The 16,251-nt window shown below is 42.1% G+C and overlaps 1 protein-coding gene and 1 long non-coding RNA gene across 2 annotated transcripts in view; one reads left to right on the top strand and one right to left on the bottom strand.

Annotated features, from left to right (window-relative positions):
- The window catches only part of LOC135248225 (uncharacterized), a 30,615-nt gene extending 28,546 nt beyond the window's left edge, over window positions 1-2,069 (bottom strand). Inside the window, exons 1-2 of the long non-coding RNA XR_010328386.1 lie at window positions 1,930-2,069; window positions 537-614 (exon numbers count right to left, since the gene is read on the bottom strand). This is a non-coding gene — a long non-coding RNA (uncharacterized LOC135248225). The remainder of the gene's footprint in view (window positions 1-536; window positions 615-1,929) is intronic.
- The window catches only part of LOC135248224 (unconventional myosin-XV-like), a 34,693-nt gene that overhangs the window by 13,678 nt on the left and 4,764 nt on the right, over window positions 1-16,251 (top strand). The window contains exons 16-53 of the mRNA XM_064322593.1: window positions 10-135; window positions 305-382; window positions 480-634; window positions 1,131-1,176; window positions 2,428-2,552; window positions 3,233-3,350; window positions 3,545-3,720; window positions 3,833-3,917; window positions 4,044-4,097; window positions 4,195-4,276; window positions 4,725-4,855; window positions 5,214-5,309; window positions 5,399-5,634; window positions 5,743-5,921; window positions 6,641-6,713; window positions 7,088-7,279; window positions 7,730-7,845; window positions 7,938-8,032; window positions 8,913-9,033; window positions 9,747-9,857; window positions 10,067-10,131; window positions 10,412-10,615; window positions 10,765-10,846; window positions 11,059-11,212; window positions 12,148-12,241; window positions 12,473-12,629; window positions 12,818-12,933; window positions 13,147-13,206; window positions 13,324-13,399; window positions 13,475-13,590; window positions 13,887-14,005; window positions 14,287-14,428; window positions 14,516-14,627; window positions 14,827-14,901; window positions 15,266-15,471; window positions 15,719-15,861; window positions 15,954-16,026; window positions 16,165-16,237. Coding sequence (XP_064178663.1) covers window positions 10-135; window positions 305-382; window positions 480-634; window positions 1,131-1,176; window positions 2,428-2,552; window positions 3,233-3,350; window positions 3,545-3,720; window positions 3,833-3,917; window positions 4,044-4,097; window positions 4,195-4,276; window positions 4,725-4,855; window positions 5,214-5,309; window positions 5,399-5,634; window positions 5,743-5,921; window positions 6,641-6,713; window positions 7,088-7,279; window positions 7,730-7,845; window positions 7,938-8,032; window positions 8,913-9,033; window positions 9,747-9,857; window positions 10,067-10,131; window positions 10,412-10,615; window positions 10,765-10,846; window positions 11,059-11,212; window positions 12,148-12,241; window positions 12,473-12,629; window positions 12,818-12,933; window positions 13,147-13,206; window positions 13,324-13,399; window positions 13,475-13,590; window positions 13,887-14,005; window positions 14,287-14,428; window positions 14,516-14,627; window positions 14,827-14,901; window positions 15,266-15,471; window positions 15,719-15,861; window positions 15,954-16,026; window positions 16,165-16,237 — 4,462 coding nt within the window. The remainder of the gene's footprint in view (window positions 1-9; window positions 136-304; window positions 383-479; window positions 635-1,130; window positions 1,177-2,427; window positions 2,553-3,232; window positions 3,351-3,544; window positions 3,721-3,832; window positions 3,918-4,043; window positions 4,098-4,194; window positions 4,277-4,724; window positions 4,856-5,213; window positions 5,310-5,398; window positions 5,635-5,742; window positions 5,922-6,640; window positions 6,714-7,087; window positions 7,280-7,729; window positions 7,846-7,937; window positions 8,033-8,912; window positions 9,034-9,746; window positions 9,858-10,066; window positions 10,132-10,411; window positions 10,616-10,764; window positions 10,847-11,058; window positions 11,213-12,147; window positions 12,242-12,472; window positions 12,630-12,817; window positions 12,934-13,146; window positions 13,207-13,323; window positions 13,400-13,474; window positions 13,591-13,886; window positions 14,006-14,286; window positions 14,429-14,515; window positions 14,628-14,826; window positions 14,902-15,265; window positions 15,472-15,718; window positions 15,862-15,953; window positions 16,027-16,164; window positions 16,238-16,251) is intronic.

Below are 16,251 nucleotides of genomic sequence, written 5' to 3'. Positions count from 1 at the left end.
TGTTGCTAGGCCACGGACCACACCTTTCTTCAGAAGTGTCACTATCATCACGGCAACAATCCTCTCTATGCAAAGCCAAAGATGCCCCTGCCTGAGTTCACCATAAAGCACTATGCAGGAAAAGTCACTTACCAGGTATGACTGAAAAAAGCTTAATTTCTTCATTTCAGTCAGATGTCTCAACAAAGGTAAAGGAAATACAGCTGATACGAGTTTCTTTAAATTGGCATACCTCTTACTAATATATTACCTGTTTGAAAATCGCAATAATAAATTTCACAAATTCATATTTGTCTCACTACAGGTTCACAAGTTCCTGGATAAAAATTATGATGTGCTGCGCCAGGATGTTCTTGATCTCTTTATTCAGAGCAAAAATAGGGTGAGCAGTGAGCCGTTTTACAAACCAAGCTGCCATGTGACATTATTTGTGACATTTAAATTAAAAAAAACACATAACATGTTTTTTTTTTGTCTAGATGGTGGCAAACCTCTTCAGGAACCATGCTGAATTCCTGGGCCAGCAAAAGTCCTACCTGAGGAAGAACAGCACAGTGACACGCCGCTACCAGGCCTCCACAGTGGCTGCCAAGTTCCAACAGTCCCTCCTGGAGCTGGTGGAGAAGATGGAGAGGTAGGCGGAGAGTAAAGATTTGCAGACATGCGTTGGCAGATACGGAGCATATGTAAAGTTACCTTTGCATTTGATTGTAAGACAGCATGAAGATTAGTCCTCAAACCCATCTCAAATTCAACTGTCTGCTCTAACGTAGTGGTGCTCTCTACATCTATTATAAGATAATTATTTTAGAAGACGTGTTATGGGCTTTATAGCACTTGTATTATAGCCATTAGTATCTACCTGAAATGGATCAGTTTTGATGGCTATGGAAGTCTCTTATGGTCCAAATAGTGTTGGTGTGTCCCCATATTTGCTTTTGCTTATGTTTTGGTTTTAATGTTTCATTAATTTGCACAGTATTGTTGTTTAGTGATTAGTGGTTCAAGATACCGTGATCCACTGAAATTGATCGCTTTCCACGGTGCAGTGGACACCAATACTCTACGGTGTGTTGCATTTCCTAACTGATACTGATTTGGCAACTGTGGTTCTTTGGTTTCTCCTCTAGGTGCAACCCATTTTTTGTGCGCTGTATAAAGCCAAACAATAACAAGGTATTTCACTTGTTTTTATTGACAGTTTTAGACTATTATATGGAAGAAAATAAGGTTCAAAAACATTTGAATGTATGAACACATTGAATTTAACTGATTTGATTTTAAAAAAATATGAAATTAATATACTAGATTTTATATACTAGATAATAAAAATTCAAGACATTTTAATTTATTCACTTAAACTAGCATTGGACCTGGCGTCACACACTGTACTTTTAGAAAATAGTAATTCATTTTTATATTGTATGAATTTATAGGTTACAATTGGAGACCGATAAAAAGTTGCTCTCCCTACAAAACACAAAGGCAGGCAGATTGACAGTCGCAGAAAGAGCCAGTCACAATCTCCCACGAGGATCTGACTTAAATTAGGTCAACAAAATGTGATGTGATCGCGAGCGCTCTATAAACGCTCTACTATGACTGTAGTATAAAATGTGATTCGATAACATAAAATTTGCTTGCCAACTCTGGGTGCATTTGTTAACCGGCTCCCGCTGCGCGTGGTTTTGGAGCGGCCCACACCGAATTAGTATCACACACACACCGTGACATAACAGGGAGGCATTAAATGAACATGCACATTAGCTACCTGACTACTATCTTACTTGACTACAGTAGGGCCTACAGAATACCTAGCATAGCATAACTAGCTAGATAGCGGTTACCTAACAATCTGCTGGACGCGGGTCTGGTTAGCTAGCCATCTAACTCATTTTTAGAACAGTATTAGCTGATTTACGCACTCACCAAGTATGCCTCGCTTGCTAACGTTAAAGAGTTTCTGTATGGATGTATGCTGCCAGCAGCTCAGGTGACCGATTATCAACTGGAATCATCATTCACTGTCCCTTTCAAAGAGACGGATTGGCTACTGGTAGAATCGGTTGCATCCACGTTCTACTCCTTTTCCTTAGTAACCCAGATGCTCTGTAATTGCTTTGAATTTCTACAAATTGAATTTTTAACACCTGAATTTGAGGCATTGGAAGAATGTAACCTGAATTTTTCGGATATAAATTCAAAACAAAACATTTCTAAGTGAATACATTCAAATGTATTAAATTCACAGTTAAAAAATTCAAATATATTAATTTCAAAGTTAAAAATTCTAATCAGTTAAATTCAATGTCTTCTTAAATTCGAAATTTTTTCACCTTATTTTCTTCCATACTATTAAAATATGTATGACCAATAACTATTTGTTCTAATTGATTTATGAAATATAAAATGTGTCTGTTGCTGTAGGATCCTGATGTGTTTGACATGGAGTTGGTCAGCACCCAGTTACGCTACTCTGGAATCTTAGAAACTATTCGCATCAGGAAGGAAGGATACCCTGTCAGAGTGCCCTTTGAAATCTTCCTCAACAGGTACAATAGGAAAGTTTTACCCTAAAGCAGGAAAATATTCATCCGTGTGCTTTGGCTAGACTCAATAAGTAATAAGGTGAAACTTAAACATTGACATTTAAAGTGATCAAATTTTACATTAATGATCTACTTCACTTATATTTCTTGTAATTTTTCAAAACTTATTCATGCAAATATTACATAATGAAGATGGTAGATTCAGTCAGATTTGACAAATGTGTGATATTTTCTATTATAATCTTTATTTCCAATAACATGGAATATTTGTGTCAGTTCATGCACTGCATTTCAGGCAAGCTTCCAAATACAGTGCTTGATGAAGAATGCAGTAGTTTCAAATAATATAGATAGACATACGCCATGAATTTATAGGTATTAAGTCATAGGATATGGTTGAATTTGTGTCTTCATTCATCATCACTGCAACCAAAGAGAAAAAGAGAATGAAATATTTCATTTCAATTTGTCTTGTTGTTATTAAGTACACTTACTGTCTGATTGCATTTATAATACATTTTACAAACACATACTCTTCAGATGGTAACATTATTTATAGTAATAGTGACAAAGACTGTGAATTACGATAAGTGAGTATATTTTTAGCTGGGAGAACTGAGAAGCTGCTATGTTGTAATGGAATTGGGCAGAACAGTAAGATGTGAGTGTTGTTTGGCTGTCAGGTATAAGGCCCTGTTGGGTCTACAACAAACCCCTCCAGCTGATGGAGAGAACTGCGTCATCATGCTGAAGAAGTTATGCCCGGTTAAAAAAGAGGCCTATCAGGTGGGAGTCACGAAGGTGAGTATGAGGAACATGACTTCTGCTCTCCATGTAAAACTATTGTGTTCAGTAAATCACATTAATTTATTGCCTTTGTGCAAGCATAGTAACGCTTCCTCGTAGGATGTTCTTAATATTTTACCTTCCATTAGTACTCCAACGTTTAATGGAGTACATTAAAAATATATAACACGTGTGTATGTGGGTGTTAGCTCTTTATGAAAGAGGACCTGCACCAGCTTCTGGAAAGCAAGAGAGACCGTGTGAGGCATGTGGCGGCCATCACTCTGCAGCGGTATGCTCGCATGTTCTTCGTCCGAAGGAACTTTCTGGTTTTCCGCATGAAGATCATTCGATTCGAGGCCCACTGTCGTGGTTTTCTTACCAGGTGCAGTACAAACATCACACTGCCACTGTTGCACACCCCGGTCCCTCCCCCAGGCATCTCACAGCTTAGGCTGTGCTCAAATCTTTCTCCGTCTTTCCCTCCCTGTGTGCAGAAAACGCTACTTGAAGATGAGACAAAGCTTGATCAAGTTCCGCTCTTTCGTCCTCCTGTACATCAATCGCAAGAGATACATCCAGGTATGAATCCACCCATGCCTAAACAGGCTTAAGTGAAGGACCGTACCATTGAACTGTAGCCACCATGACACAGATAATATATAAAGCCACATGATTATAATTTTAGTTGTGATTAATGCTTTTCAGACAAGGCTGGAGACTCTGAGACAGGCAGAAGAAGAAAGGATGAGAATTGAAATGGTAAATGTGTTTCCAATTCCTATTTCTTTACCTTTTTATTTTTTAATCTGGACTTGTTCTGCTGTATTAACTGCTGCTTTCAAACTTGAAACCACAGGAGCTGTCAAGACGAGAAGTGGTCAATGTCACTCACTTGGCCATTCCTGCAGAGCTTGGAGGGTTATTACAAGCAACAGCAGGTTACCGAATGCTTGATTCCTTTATTACCTCTCTATATTTTCGCCCTTTTAACGTGTACCACTTGACTTACCAGAAACTCTATAGGCTCTTTAGTTTTTCCTTCCATAAACATAGGAAAGTCTGGCAATCACTGCAACTATCTGCCAAACTGAGTTTGTGAAGAAAAAGCATGATGTCAGCTTTTACTTGTAAATTATACTTAAGAACAGATATTGAATACAGGCTATAGTCTGATTTTAGCCAAATATAAATTGTCAGATTATATAAAGCTAGCCCTGATCTATGTCATTGGTCAATAGCAAAATTTCTCAGTGGCACAGACCATGTCATGCAGCAATGGATTCTTTTCATATGGCGTGTTGGAAAGCATCAGATAAATCCTAAATACTTATTTGCTGTATGTCACTTATGCACAGTCCCTCATTGCTACCTTTTATCTGGTCTCAGCGGGCAGAGAGCTTCACTCAGAGTGCCTTGCTCTGGTTCAGGCACCAAAGATACAGGTAGAATCTGAGCTCACACTGCCTCTCGACATCAACAATTACCCCATGTCCAGATTTGTCCAGGCTCAGTTCAGGGTAAGTCTGCCATAATATCATTTTGATTTTCTAATTATTTTATATTCTTTTAAACTTGATTAACATATTCTATAAAAGGCATGAGAAGTAGCATCTTGGTGTGTCTCAAATGATCGATAATTGAGTAGAGCATGTGAGGTTTTAGTATCTCAGCTTTGCAAGTCAAGCAAGAATATTTGGATTTACACAGACCAGTGGATACTGTGGGTTCTTAGGACAATAGTTGACTATCTGTGAATAATGGTTTATCATGCTAGCAAAAGCTGAGTGCAACAGATTGATATTTCCAATGGCTGTGATAGTGTTCTGCTGTAGATGGCCACTGATTGTGTGTCGCAAATTTTGTCTTGATGTGTAGGAGCCAAAGTTTGGAATGTTGACTGCCCCATTAGGAATGTCTCTCACACATGTGGATGAGGATCTAAGTCAGGAGGCGCTCAGCATCTTCATAATGGTAAAATGTCATTACCATTTATCTGAGCAGCCAACTGTTTTACCATGTTCTTAAGGTTTATTTAATTTTTTACTTTTTGTTACTTTAAGATTTTAAGGTTCATGGGTGACCCTCATCTCAATGGAGCTCAGGAGAACCTGTTTGGCAATTACATCATCCAGAAGGGGCTCTCCACACCAGGACTGCGAGATGAAATCTTGTCTCAAATTGCCAATCAAGTCTGGAAGAACAATAACTTAGTCAACTCAGAGAGAGGGTGGCTGCTCATGTCAGCCTGTCTGAGTGCATTTGCCCCATCAGAGAAAATGGATAAGTATCTTCTAAAGTGAGAAGCTCTATGTCATTGCCAAAATAATGATCTGTTTGTTCAATAAAGTCCTCCCCTTTTCACAAACGTACCTGTAGACTGATGGTGTCTGCCTCCTTTCTGCAGGTATGTCTCAGACTATGCCTACAATGGCTACAAAGCTGTGTGCCAACACAGGCTCATCCAGGCCATGCAGAAGTCCAAATATGGACCGGAAACAGCTAGGACATATCCACTGTCTCTGCTGGAGTGGACTGCCAACAGGAAGAGAGCAAACATGGTGTTACAAGTGCACTGCTTTGATGGTGAGCCTTGCTGTGGCCTAGATCATTTCTCAGAGCTTATAAACCATTGACAATAAACTGCATGAAGCAATTCCAACCCACTAACTTCACTTCAACAAGCTGATGTAATAGTATCTAATATTCAACTGACATTTGCAAGTATCTGCACTCCAGTCTTTGAAGTTCAACAAGCAGTTCTGCGACTCAGTTCAAAGGAACTGAATTGACCTTACCTAAGGTTCTCTGCTGGCAATCAATACCAGTGCGTTTTCCCTGCATTTCTGCAGTCCTCTTGGCTTCAAGTAGCCTTAATTATTCATTTTTCATGGCCTAATACAAAGAAACATCAAAAGGCAAGAAACACCTTCCACGCAAGTCTTTTCATAGACTTCTTTTTGATTTTCCGGTCCTCTTAGTCGAAAATGCACACAGGTTGAATGGCAGGGCAGCAGGGTTGATAGTTTATATTCAACCATCTGTAGCTGGTACTGTTACCAAGACAGTATGCCCAGGCCAGCTCTCGTTGCCAGACAAGCTGCTCTTGTTTTCTTTCATTTCCTCAAGTCAACCTTGGCAGTATGTTACCTTGGCCTCTCTGGAAATGTTAGAGCGGATTACTGGTCATCTGATCTGTGGTGATGTGTCCCACATTGTAGAGATAGCAAAACCCCAGAGGTATTTTCTTTCAGCTTCATCCTCTGACGAATCTGGCTGCTTCTCGCTGTTGTTGTGTGCATTAGGGGCATCCTTCCTATGTCCTCTACACTCATGGACCTGTGGGGAAGACCTGTCTGGGGACATACTACAGCACAGGTAAAGCCCAATCATAACTACATGGACACCCATTGCTTTACTGATCAATGAATCATCAAATCAGGCCTATGTTCCTGTAATCACATAGGCCTGATTTGGTGCTCCTCCATCAGTGCTAGTTGATTTGGGGGATACTTGCCTGCAAAGGAATAGTTACCATTTGAACAATAATGTCCTAACAGTCAGGCTAGGATTCCTGGTACAAGGCAGGTACTGTGCACTTCTCTTTGAAAAAAACATGTTCAACAGTTCAGATCCATCGTCATCATTGTTTATTGACGCTCAATCCTGAAGTAAATAGGTGGAATGACCCAGATGATGTTATAAACTGAGTGAGCTCCAAGACCCAGTGTGCAAGAGCTGTGTTCTTACAGGGGGGTGACAGAGGGCTGGAGAGGTTGGTCCATCCTCATGAAGGAACATGGCCAGTGGGTAGAGCTGGAAGGACACGATTACGTCATGGACCTCATCTCTGACATGGAGCTGCTGACCGACTTCCCCAAGCAGAAATCGTACTTCATCATCTCCTCTGAGGACCCCTACAGGACCCGGCCCAATGCCACCATGTAAGCATCTGTGCCCTTGCAGGCTGCATCATTAGCTCATTTTTTTATGAATAGTAGCAAATTACAGCGCATGATACAATCAGAACAATATGCTCACCACCACAAAGTAAGGGTTGAATATTTTGTGATAAATACTCAAACCCTAAGACCTGCAATCTGAGAGGAACACAACTCATTACTAGTCTAGTTGAACTTCTTGTATTTCTTTTTCCAAGACTTCAGTCTTCAATCTCCTAACCCTTTGGGGGCCCTATACAAAATTTTATTTTGGCCCCTCCTCATTTTCTTTCCATGACAATGATTGCGACCTATCCAGTGACAGGGCCCCTTTAACCCCATCCGAATGTGGTCATGTTTTCTTTCGTGTCTTGGTTTGTGTGGTACATATGATACGAGAATGAGCACTATGGTGTGGAATGTCAAGGTAACACTGTGTCATGGCATCCACAGTAGTCTCTTCGGGAGTGGGTTTGAGTCAGATGAGGACAGCCCCCTGGCCCACGCCATGAGGCGCCCAGCCATGCCTAGCTCCAGCCTTCCCGACTCAGATGGGTACTACAGCCACGGTAAAGCCTGTCTCTTCCTCCCTATGTCTTCTGACAATTTTATGGTGAATGTGGCAGCTTCATTAACACTGACTGTCCTCTCACTCCCCCAGTGGAGGCAGACAGCCTCAGTGAAGGTCCCATACAGAAGGGCATGGACCGGTACCTCGACAGCCTCTTTGACCCAGTGCTGTCCTACGGCAATGGGGTAAAGGGGCGCTTCTTTTCTTCAGCACTGAAATGTTTTTGGAAGTGTAACGGTTACTTTCCGACATTTATCTGTCATTGTTATTGATGAAACTACTGAATCTGTTAGTTTCCTTTATTTTGCTTGAATACTACTAATTATTATAGAACTTCCCATACTGTAGCCACATTTAAATTTACATACATTACATTTTTAAATCTGCCTCAACCGTAGTTATATTTGTGACATAATTAGATGTGATCGTAGCTCAACATGAGTTTTACATTTTCTCCATCTGCAATTGGTAATGCTGTAATTCAGGTAAAGTGAGTGGTCACACCATGTATTGTGTGTAGGGTATTCGATCCTGCGTGTGTAAGAATTTGCCTGTATCAGATGTGTTCCGTCAGCTGAACTCCGCCAGCAAAGGAGTGATTAAGTTACTGTATTACCGTAATTCTCACAACACCTAGATCTTCTGATTCTGTAATGGTTGTGCCTGGGCCTATTTTTGAAAGGGGGTCAGTTACACTGCCTGGGGATATGACACTTAGCAAATGAGTGGGTGATTTTTTAATGAAGCGTGTCCTACATTCTGTGAGGTTTCCAGGATCACAAGTACTGGGAATGCCGAGAGATATTTGAGAGGGCCAGAAGGGAAATCCGGACAAATGGCCTGGGGTGCTGAATCCGGAATTAGTAAGCTTAGGTTATCCTCATGTGCAAAGGCCTGAGACTGGGGGCCATGGTTAGTCACAGTGCTGTAGTGAGACGCAGGGTGCTTCCTCGCTCAGGGAGTTTAAGGTGCTGCCAGGGGCCAAGTCATTTCCTCTCTGCTCAGTGTTGGGGGGTCCAAGCTGGGCTAGCACTCATTCTTCACTGCTGTGCCTCTCTCCCAAAGGACCTGGAGAGACCAGCCAGCATGTCCAACAGGATGAAGGGGGGTGGAGGGATTGGAAGGGGTGACAGTGATAGGCAGCCAGGTGCCAGTGGGCCTTACTCCTCAGGGTGGCAGTCTGGCGGTAAGTCTGCAGGCTCTGGTCTTCCTCTGCTCTCAGCTTGCTTAGAGTCAGCAATTTCAGCTGGTGTTTTTAAGCACAATTTTCTCTGTACTCCCATTTTCTCTTGCAACAAAACAAACATTTTCTTGTGGAAGATATAGGCATTCCAATATCTATATAGGTACTATGTGTATGGTAATAATTAAGTGGATACTGGCATGCAAGGTAAGTGACGGTCACTATAAAAATGACTGTGCGTCTTACTGCGTTCTCTTTGTCTGATGCACGGATTATCCCAGGACACAAGATTACAATGTGAAGCTGTTATTAAACAGAATAAGGACTCACCTTCCCTCATTGATAATTGATAGGTGTGCTATGTAACATCATATGAGAAGTTCTCGCTGCTTCACCACAATAGATGTAGGTCGCTTTCCCAACCTTTCACACTGTAATCTATACAGTCCTTAAAGCAGTAAATGGAAAATGCATTTGTGTTTATTTTTCCAGTGGGAACCAGCTTTTCAATAAACTCACCAACCAAAGGTTCCAAGGAATAAAGCATGCAATCTACTCAGATGACATGGTGTAGAGTTCTCTTAGACATATCACCAGCTGGAAAATTCCACTGTCCATTTTGACTCTTTTAATTCCGCATCATTAAACACATTCCTCAGGACAGTAATTTTAGTATTGTCCCTGTTGACATTGTGTCCTGTGTGCTGTGTGGCCAGCGGTGCCAGTGCTGCCGATGGTAGGAGGAGTCATGCCAGGAATACCACCGATGCCAGTAGTGCCTGTTATGCCAGTGATGCCCAATGTGCCAGCCGTACCCGATGTGCCAGGTATGAGAAGTGTAGAAATTACACAAGGCACTCATGGGCACACAACTCAGTGTTATTTGTATGGGGCCTTTCATTAAAACATGGACATCCTCAGGAAGAGTGCCGTCAAATCATAAGGGGACCTATAGCTTGTGTACAGATCCAGATTGGCAGGCCACTGGTTTTGAATGTTTTGGCTTTGATTACAGTCACATTTTCTCTTTCAACAGGTGCAGAACAGACTGTACTGGCACAACAGCAGCAAGCCATTATCAATCAACAAGCAATAATTATGGTGTGTATCCTAGTAATCGCCATGTATGAATGAATTTATGCATATACAATTGCGTTAATAACACTTTTGAACGTTTTATGATTTTGACATAGATGCCGATGTTGTTTTTTTTTCGACCTGTGCTGTTTTACAAAACTGAATATAGAGATGTGCTGTTTATAAATGCATGAACAGACAGTAGAGTTTTGCTATTAGAGCTATTAATCGCAACAGAGAACAGAGCAGTGCTGTGTTTCCTAGCGGTCGACGTACCATGAAGCTGCTTGTTTGTGCTCTTCAGGCTCAGCAGATGACTATGCAGGCCATGGCCATGGTCACCAGTCCAATGACAAGCCCACTGACCAGCCCACCCACCAGCCCACTGGTTAGCCCATATGCCAGCTACCCTGCCAGCCCCTACACCAGCCACCCCACCAGCCCCCAGGTTCAGCGAAACCCTCCCAAGAGTTTGACTCCTCTGCCTCGAGCCAGCACAACCACACCAGTGAGTCCCCCCCCCAACCGAGGTTTTAATACTCACGGTTGTATTGCTTAACTTTCAAAAAATGTGAGCATTTGCTAACTATTCTTCATGATTGTGTCATGCTTTAGCTTCATGGTAGTAATACCTTAATGTTTTTTTGACTGGTGCAGACCAATCCAGCAGGAAAAGGCAGCCTTTCCCGCAAGCAGGCCCCTGCTCCACCTGTGAAAAAAGCCTCCCCACACAAAACTGGTACGAAAGCCTGGCTTACTCTGCCCCCTTCTGGCGGCGACTTGTCTTTGACTGCTACTTCCACAAGAAGCATGTAGCGGAAGTCCTGTACTTGAGCATTCATGTACTCGTGTTGTGATAGCGCATTCATCGTGTGGAGGGTTGCACTCATGTGTGCCATACGCACTGTACAGTATGTGGCTGTGTTCTCTTCCTGTCTCTCTGCTTTACAGTTCCCTCCCCGGGCCCAAGTCACACAGTGCCACCGGAGGACGTGGTGAAATCTTCCACCACCAACTCAGAGCACATAATGCCAAGCCACAACATCAAGGACATCATCAAACAGTACCAGACACCTCCCCCAGCCCAACCCCCAGAGATAAAAAAGTAGGCGTTCACACTTTACTGCCTTCAGCTGTCTGTAACAGAAGCACTCCAGCTGCTGCTGTTGTACTTCCTTACAATGCCATCATATGATTTCGCTTTTGGAAATGAGCCTGGGTCAGCAGGCCTTACAATTAAAACACCATAAGTAATCTAATTTCTAAAAATCTAAAGTCAATATTATGCTCACATGGCATGGTGTATACAGTAAATATATAGTTCACTGGACTGTGGTTGCTCTTATTGGCTGCATAACCTGAATAATATAACCTGAAATATGAAACTGGTGATTACCTATATTACTACCTCTCAAACAGTTTTATGAGACAAGTATGAGTTTATGAGACAAGTTTATGAGATATTTAGCTGATTGTTGGAAATGAAGACAAAATAACAGTACAAAGTAACCATTGTTATAATTTGTTTAAAACACCACTTCCAACTTGTTCATAGTCTGTTCCTTGAGCCCAAAGAAGCAGAGCTTCTGCTTTGGTTTTTCTCTCACTCGTGCTCCTGCTGTGAATTTTCATGCCAATGTTTCCCGCTGAGGTGAAAATGTGCTTCAGTGAGGTTTATTTGGAACACCTTTTTATGTCTTGGATGACTTTAAGTCATATTGCACACTTGAGTTAGCCCAAACCATCAATCCAGTCTGTTTTCCCTCATATCCCCCATGCTCCACAGCTACAGTTAAATGTCATAACACTATACCTCCGACACTAGCAGGCCACTAGAGCTCAGAGGGGCCAGTTTGAAACAGCTGGGGCTTAGCTGAGTGGGCAAGCCCTCCACATACACCATAGTGGGAACAGGGTATTGTTGAAATGCATGGCAAGTCTTGCTTAAAATGTTTGTTGAAAAGTCTTGAGTCAATATCAATTTTGGAACAGATGTATGTCTAAGTGTTTTTGCTACACTGTCCCTGTCACACATCACAGGAAGGAGGGGAAGGTGTTTGTTAAGAAGATGGACCCCCACGATGAAGCCATGATGATCTTAAAAGGACAGATGAGTGCTCAGCCACCCCCTAAGGTACAGGGAGCAGTCCAGGTCATTTTGGGAGTCTTATTCCATATATGTGGACATACATGTGGACTGAATGCTTAAACTGAATTTTGAAATCAATTTCTCAGCCAATAAAGTGAAGATGTCAGAGATGGATATGGCTTGCACTGCTATTTTAAAAATGGTGCAAGCTTTTTGTCCTGGGTCTGTATGTAGCTACGATAATGTTCCCTTCCCTTCTTTATGATTTCCCTTCAGCAGCAGAATAAGCCCCCTGCCCCTGCTGCAGCTCCAGTGAAGGAAGAGAAGCCGGCTGCTGGAGGGATGAAACCAGCCCGGAGCAGCATCGCCAGGAAACCTCAGGCCCCAACGCCAGTGGGTCTCCAGAGGGGCCCTGGCCCTGCACCCCCACCAGGTAGGCACAGTGTGAGAGAACCCCTGTGGGCTGAGAAACACTGTGATGCATCCTGGGAGACAGCATGGTGTCCAGCGCAGTTCTGTGTGAAAACGCACACAGTAAAATGTTCAGTGTTTTATATGAGTCTATTGTGGCCACTCTGCATCTGTTAGAGTTGAAGTAACAGTGAACATTCTACTGTGCAGTGTCTAGGGAGCTCCCAGTGGAGGAGGAGACCATACAGACCCAGCTGCACCGGAGGAGCAGTGAGGAGCACTACACCTACACAAACGTGCCCTGGAAGATGTACCTGAGGAAGGAGGTGAGGCTCGCAGTTCCCTTGCCCTCAGGGAGTACTTCCTCTTACATGATTTGTTTCTCCAGTGATCTCAACACAAACACTATTTTTTTGACTTTCCACAAATTCTTCAGAGTGTGTTTTTAGGCTAGTCATTTCTATCAAATATTACAGGAGTTGAGGACATACAGAATCAAAGTTTTACTGAAAAGAAATAAGATTTGTCTTTGCTTGCAGGTTTTCTACCCAAAGGACAGCTTTAACAATCCACTAGTTATGGATCTCATATTTAAGCAGGTATGTCTATCTCATTGCCAATACTTAACTGTGGTATTATATACATTAACTAATGGTTTAACATGGGTCCATTTCTTTTTTATTATCCTGTTCTTGTTCTTTTGTTCATATTTCCAGATAGTCAATGACACTTTTTCAGAGGCATGCATACGCATCACCAAAGAGGAAAGGCTGAAAATGAAATCTCTGTTTGGTAAGTGAAGTATAATTAAAGGCCATTTCACTCACTGTGGTGATAATAAACGAAATAAAATTTTGTTTGTGGCAGCGGAACATCAAATCGAGCCAAGCTCAGTCGCCCACGATGAGACCGTGAAGAAGAAGATTGTCACTGCCGCCAGGGATTCCTGGGAGATTTACTTCTCACGACTGTTCCCAGCATCTGTGAGCATCACTTTTCTCTCTACCCCTCTGTGTTGTGTTCACAAACAACTCGATCCTCAGAGCTGAAACTATAACTTGTGTGTATGTGTATGTGGGTGCATGTGTGTGTGCTTGTGTGTGTGTATGTGTGTATGTGTTTGTGTATGTATGTGTGTGCATGCATGTGTCTGTGTCTGCGTGTGTGTGTGTGTGTCTGTGTGTATGTGGGTGCATGTGCGTGTGTGTGTGTGTGTGTGTGTGCCATAGACCGTATAAAAATACACATGCACATGTGTCTGAGTGTGTGTATTTTGCAGGGGAGTGTGGGTACTGGGGTCCAGGTCCTAGCTGTATCACACAGAGGGATCAAACTTCTGAAGATGGTAAAGAGCAGTGCTACTGCCCCAGATTACTTCAGAGTCTTGCGGCCTTACAGGTACCATACATGTGTGAGGGGACTTGGGTGCCACTGGGTAATACAGTGATAGTACAGATACACAGCACTGTACTTTATGTGCCTACCAACTGATAAAAAACACTTAAAAGCAGTAGGAGTAATAAAGTATGAGAAAATTCATTTATTTCTTTATTTATTTTTGATATTACCATCAAGAGCTTTTCGCGATGTATGTTACTTACTGTGGCACCTCTTTAGCAGCTCGGGAGATGCTTTAGATCTTAACTACTATATTCTTGTTTTTTTTCTTCCCTCTTCAGCTACACAGATATCATGTTTGTCACAATCCCTTCAAAGAACATGCTGGAGTTCAATCTGAACAATGAGAAGCTCATCTTGTTTTCTGCTAAAGCTCCACATGTCAAAAATATGGTTGACTACTTCATCACAGAGCTAAAAAAGGTGAGTCTCTGTCTTACTGAGAATTGTAGCTTTTATGTTGGGGGTACTGCGGATGGTCAAACAAAACTATCCTGTCTACTGCCATAGGATTCAGACTATGTGGTTGCAGTACGAAATTATATCACAGATGACAGGACTCTTCTGAGCTTCCATAAGGGCGACATCATCAGACTGCAGATTATGGAGGGCCTCCAAGAAGGTGAGATCCACTTGATCTCAGGGAGTTTCTATTGCTTCCTTCTCTTGTAAATATTTTGTGGAGTTCTGCCTTGAAAATTAAATTCTGGAGAGATTTTGATGCCTCAGATTAACTGGACAGCAGAGTGTGGTGCTCTTTAATCTGACCCTCACTATGCAAGATCAGGGCCAGGTCCTCTAACTCTGTGGCTATTTTACAGGCCACTACTATGGCTGCATTGTAAGAAAGAAGGTGATCTTCCTGGAGGAATTAAAAAAAGATACACCTGACTTTGGTGGGTCTGTGTGGGTTGTTTGCATGGACTGGTTGACTTATTTAGATATATTGAAAGACTTTACCATGAATTACATTTTGCATTTGCGATTAAATTCAAAGCAATAGATAACTTTCAGTGCTGCAGAATGTGAATTTTACAGCTTGCAGTGGTAATGCTTTTCTGAATGAATGACTAAACTTCTGTCTGCAAAAGGATGGGTTTGTATTCCTGCCTGAGCATCCTTTGTTTGAATTACTTATGCAGACTCTCATTTTTCTTCTTTATTCTTAACTAATATTAAAGAAATGGAAAGTAAGTCTATTTTATTGGACACCAGTTCTCATTGTCTGCGCATTTCACGTTTGTTGTTCGATACACAAAGGCTGGAAGTTTGGGGCGATCCACGGCCGCTCAGGGATCTTTCCCGCGGAGTTTGTCCAGCCCGTAGCTGCTCCAGACTTCATCAGCTTGCCCACGAACAGGAAAGAAGAGCCCAGGAACAAGCAGGGCCGGGTGGCTGCATCTGCAGCCGTGGCTGTGGCTGTGGGTTCAGCCATGGCGGCCCATGAGCTGGATCGTACCATTGAGGTACTTGGCCTATTCCACTCAATTTCTGCCTGAGAGCCTGCCTAATGTAAATGTAATCGCTTTATTCAACTACAACAACTAACAAACAGGCTGTCTTTAGTAAATGTGAAAGCTGTTGGTAAGTCATAAAGTGTTCCCAGTACTTAGTACTTAAAGATATATTTAAAATGCAAATATGTAGTCCCTGGGTCATTTGTGCGACAGCATTTTATTAATATTATGATGCTATGCTATAATTGTCCTCTAGGTGGCACCCACTGGCAATGAATTCACAGATGATTATGGTGACTATAGTAGCATGGACATAGAAGAGAAGATGCTGCAAGGCAGCCAGTATAATCTAGTAGAGTTTGCCAAGAAATACTTCAGAGAGGCCCAGAGGAAGAAGAGGTCAGTCATTTTGTGTGAAGGGTTACATTTGACTCATTTTTCAAATACTGTGTGAAGGAAAACAAAAGAGTGATGCACTATTATGTTTGCAGTGATTCATATAAACAGAAGTCAAAGAAAGGCAAGGATTCCAGAGAGCCATCTGACATGGTGAAATACACCAAGGTAATTTTGATAATGCAAGCAACATAAAGTTGTTCCTACATTTTATAAATTCAAACAGCTTGTAATATACTATATAACTTGCACAATGCTATACATTGTTAAGTATAGTTGTTATTTCCTGACGTGATCTTTCTACAGTCTCCAATTCAGGAGTCGTTGATAGACTTCACCGATGAAAACATGAACAAAGTGGCAGCAGACATTTTCCTGGGTGAGTGGACAGCG

Source organism: Anguilla rostrata, chromosome 2, assembly GCF_018555375.3.
Source record: "Anguilla rostrata isolate EN2019 chromosome 2, ASM1855537v3, whole genome shotgun sequence".
Taxonomy (NCBI): Eukaryota; Metazoa; Chordata; class Actinopteri; order Anguilliformes; family Anguillidae; genus Anguilla; species Anguilla rostrata.
This window is presented reverse-complemented; position numbering and strand designations above follow the sequence as displayed.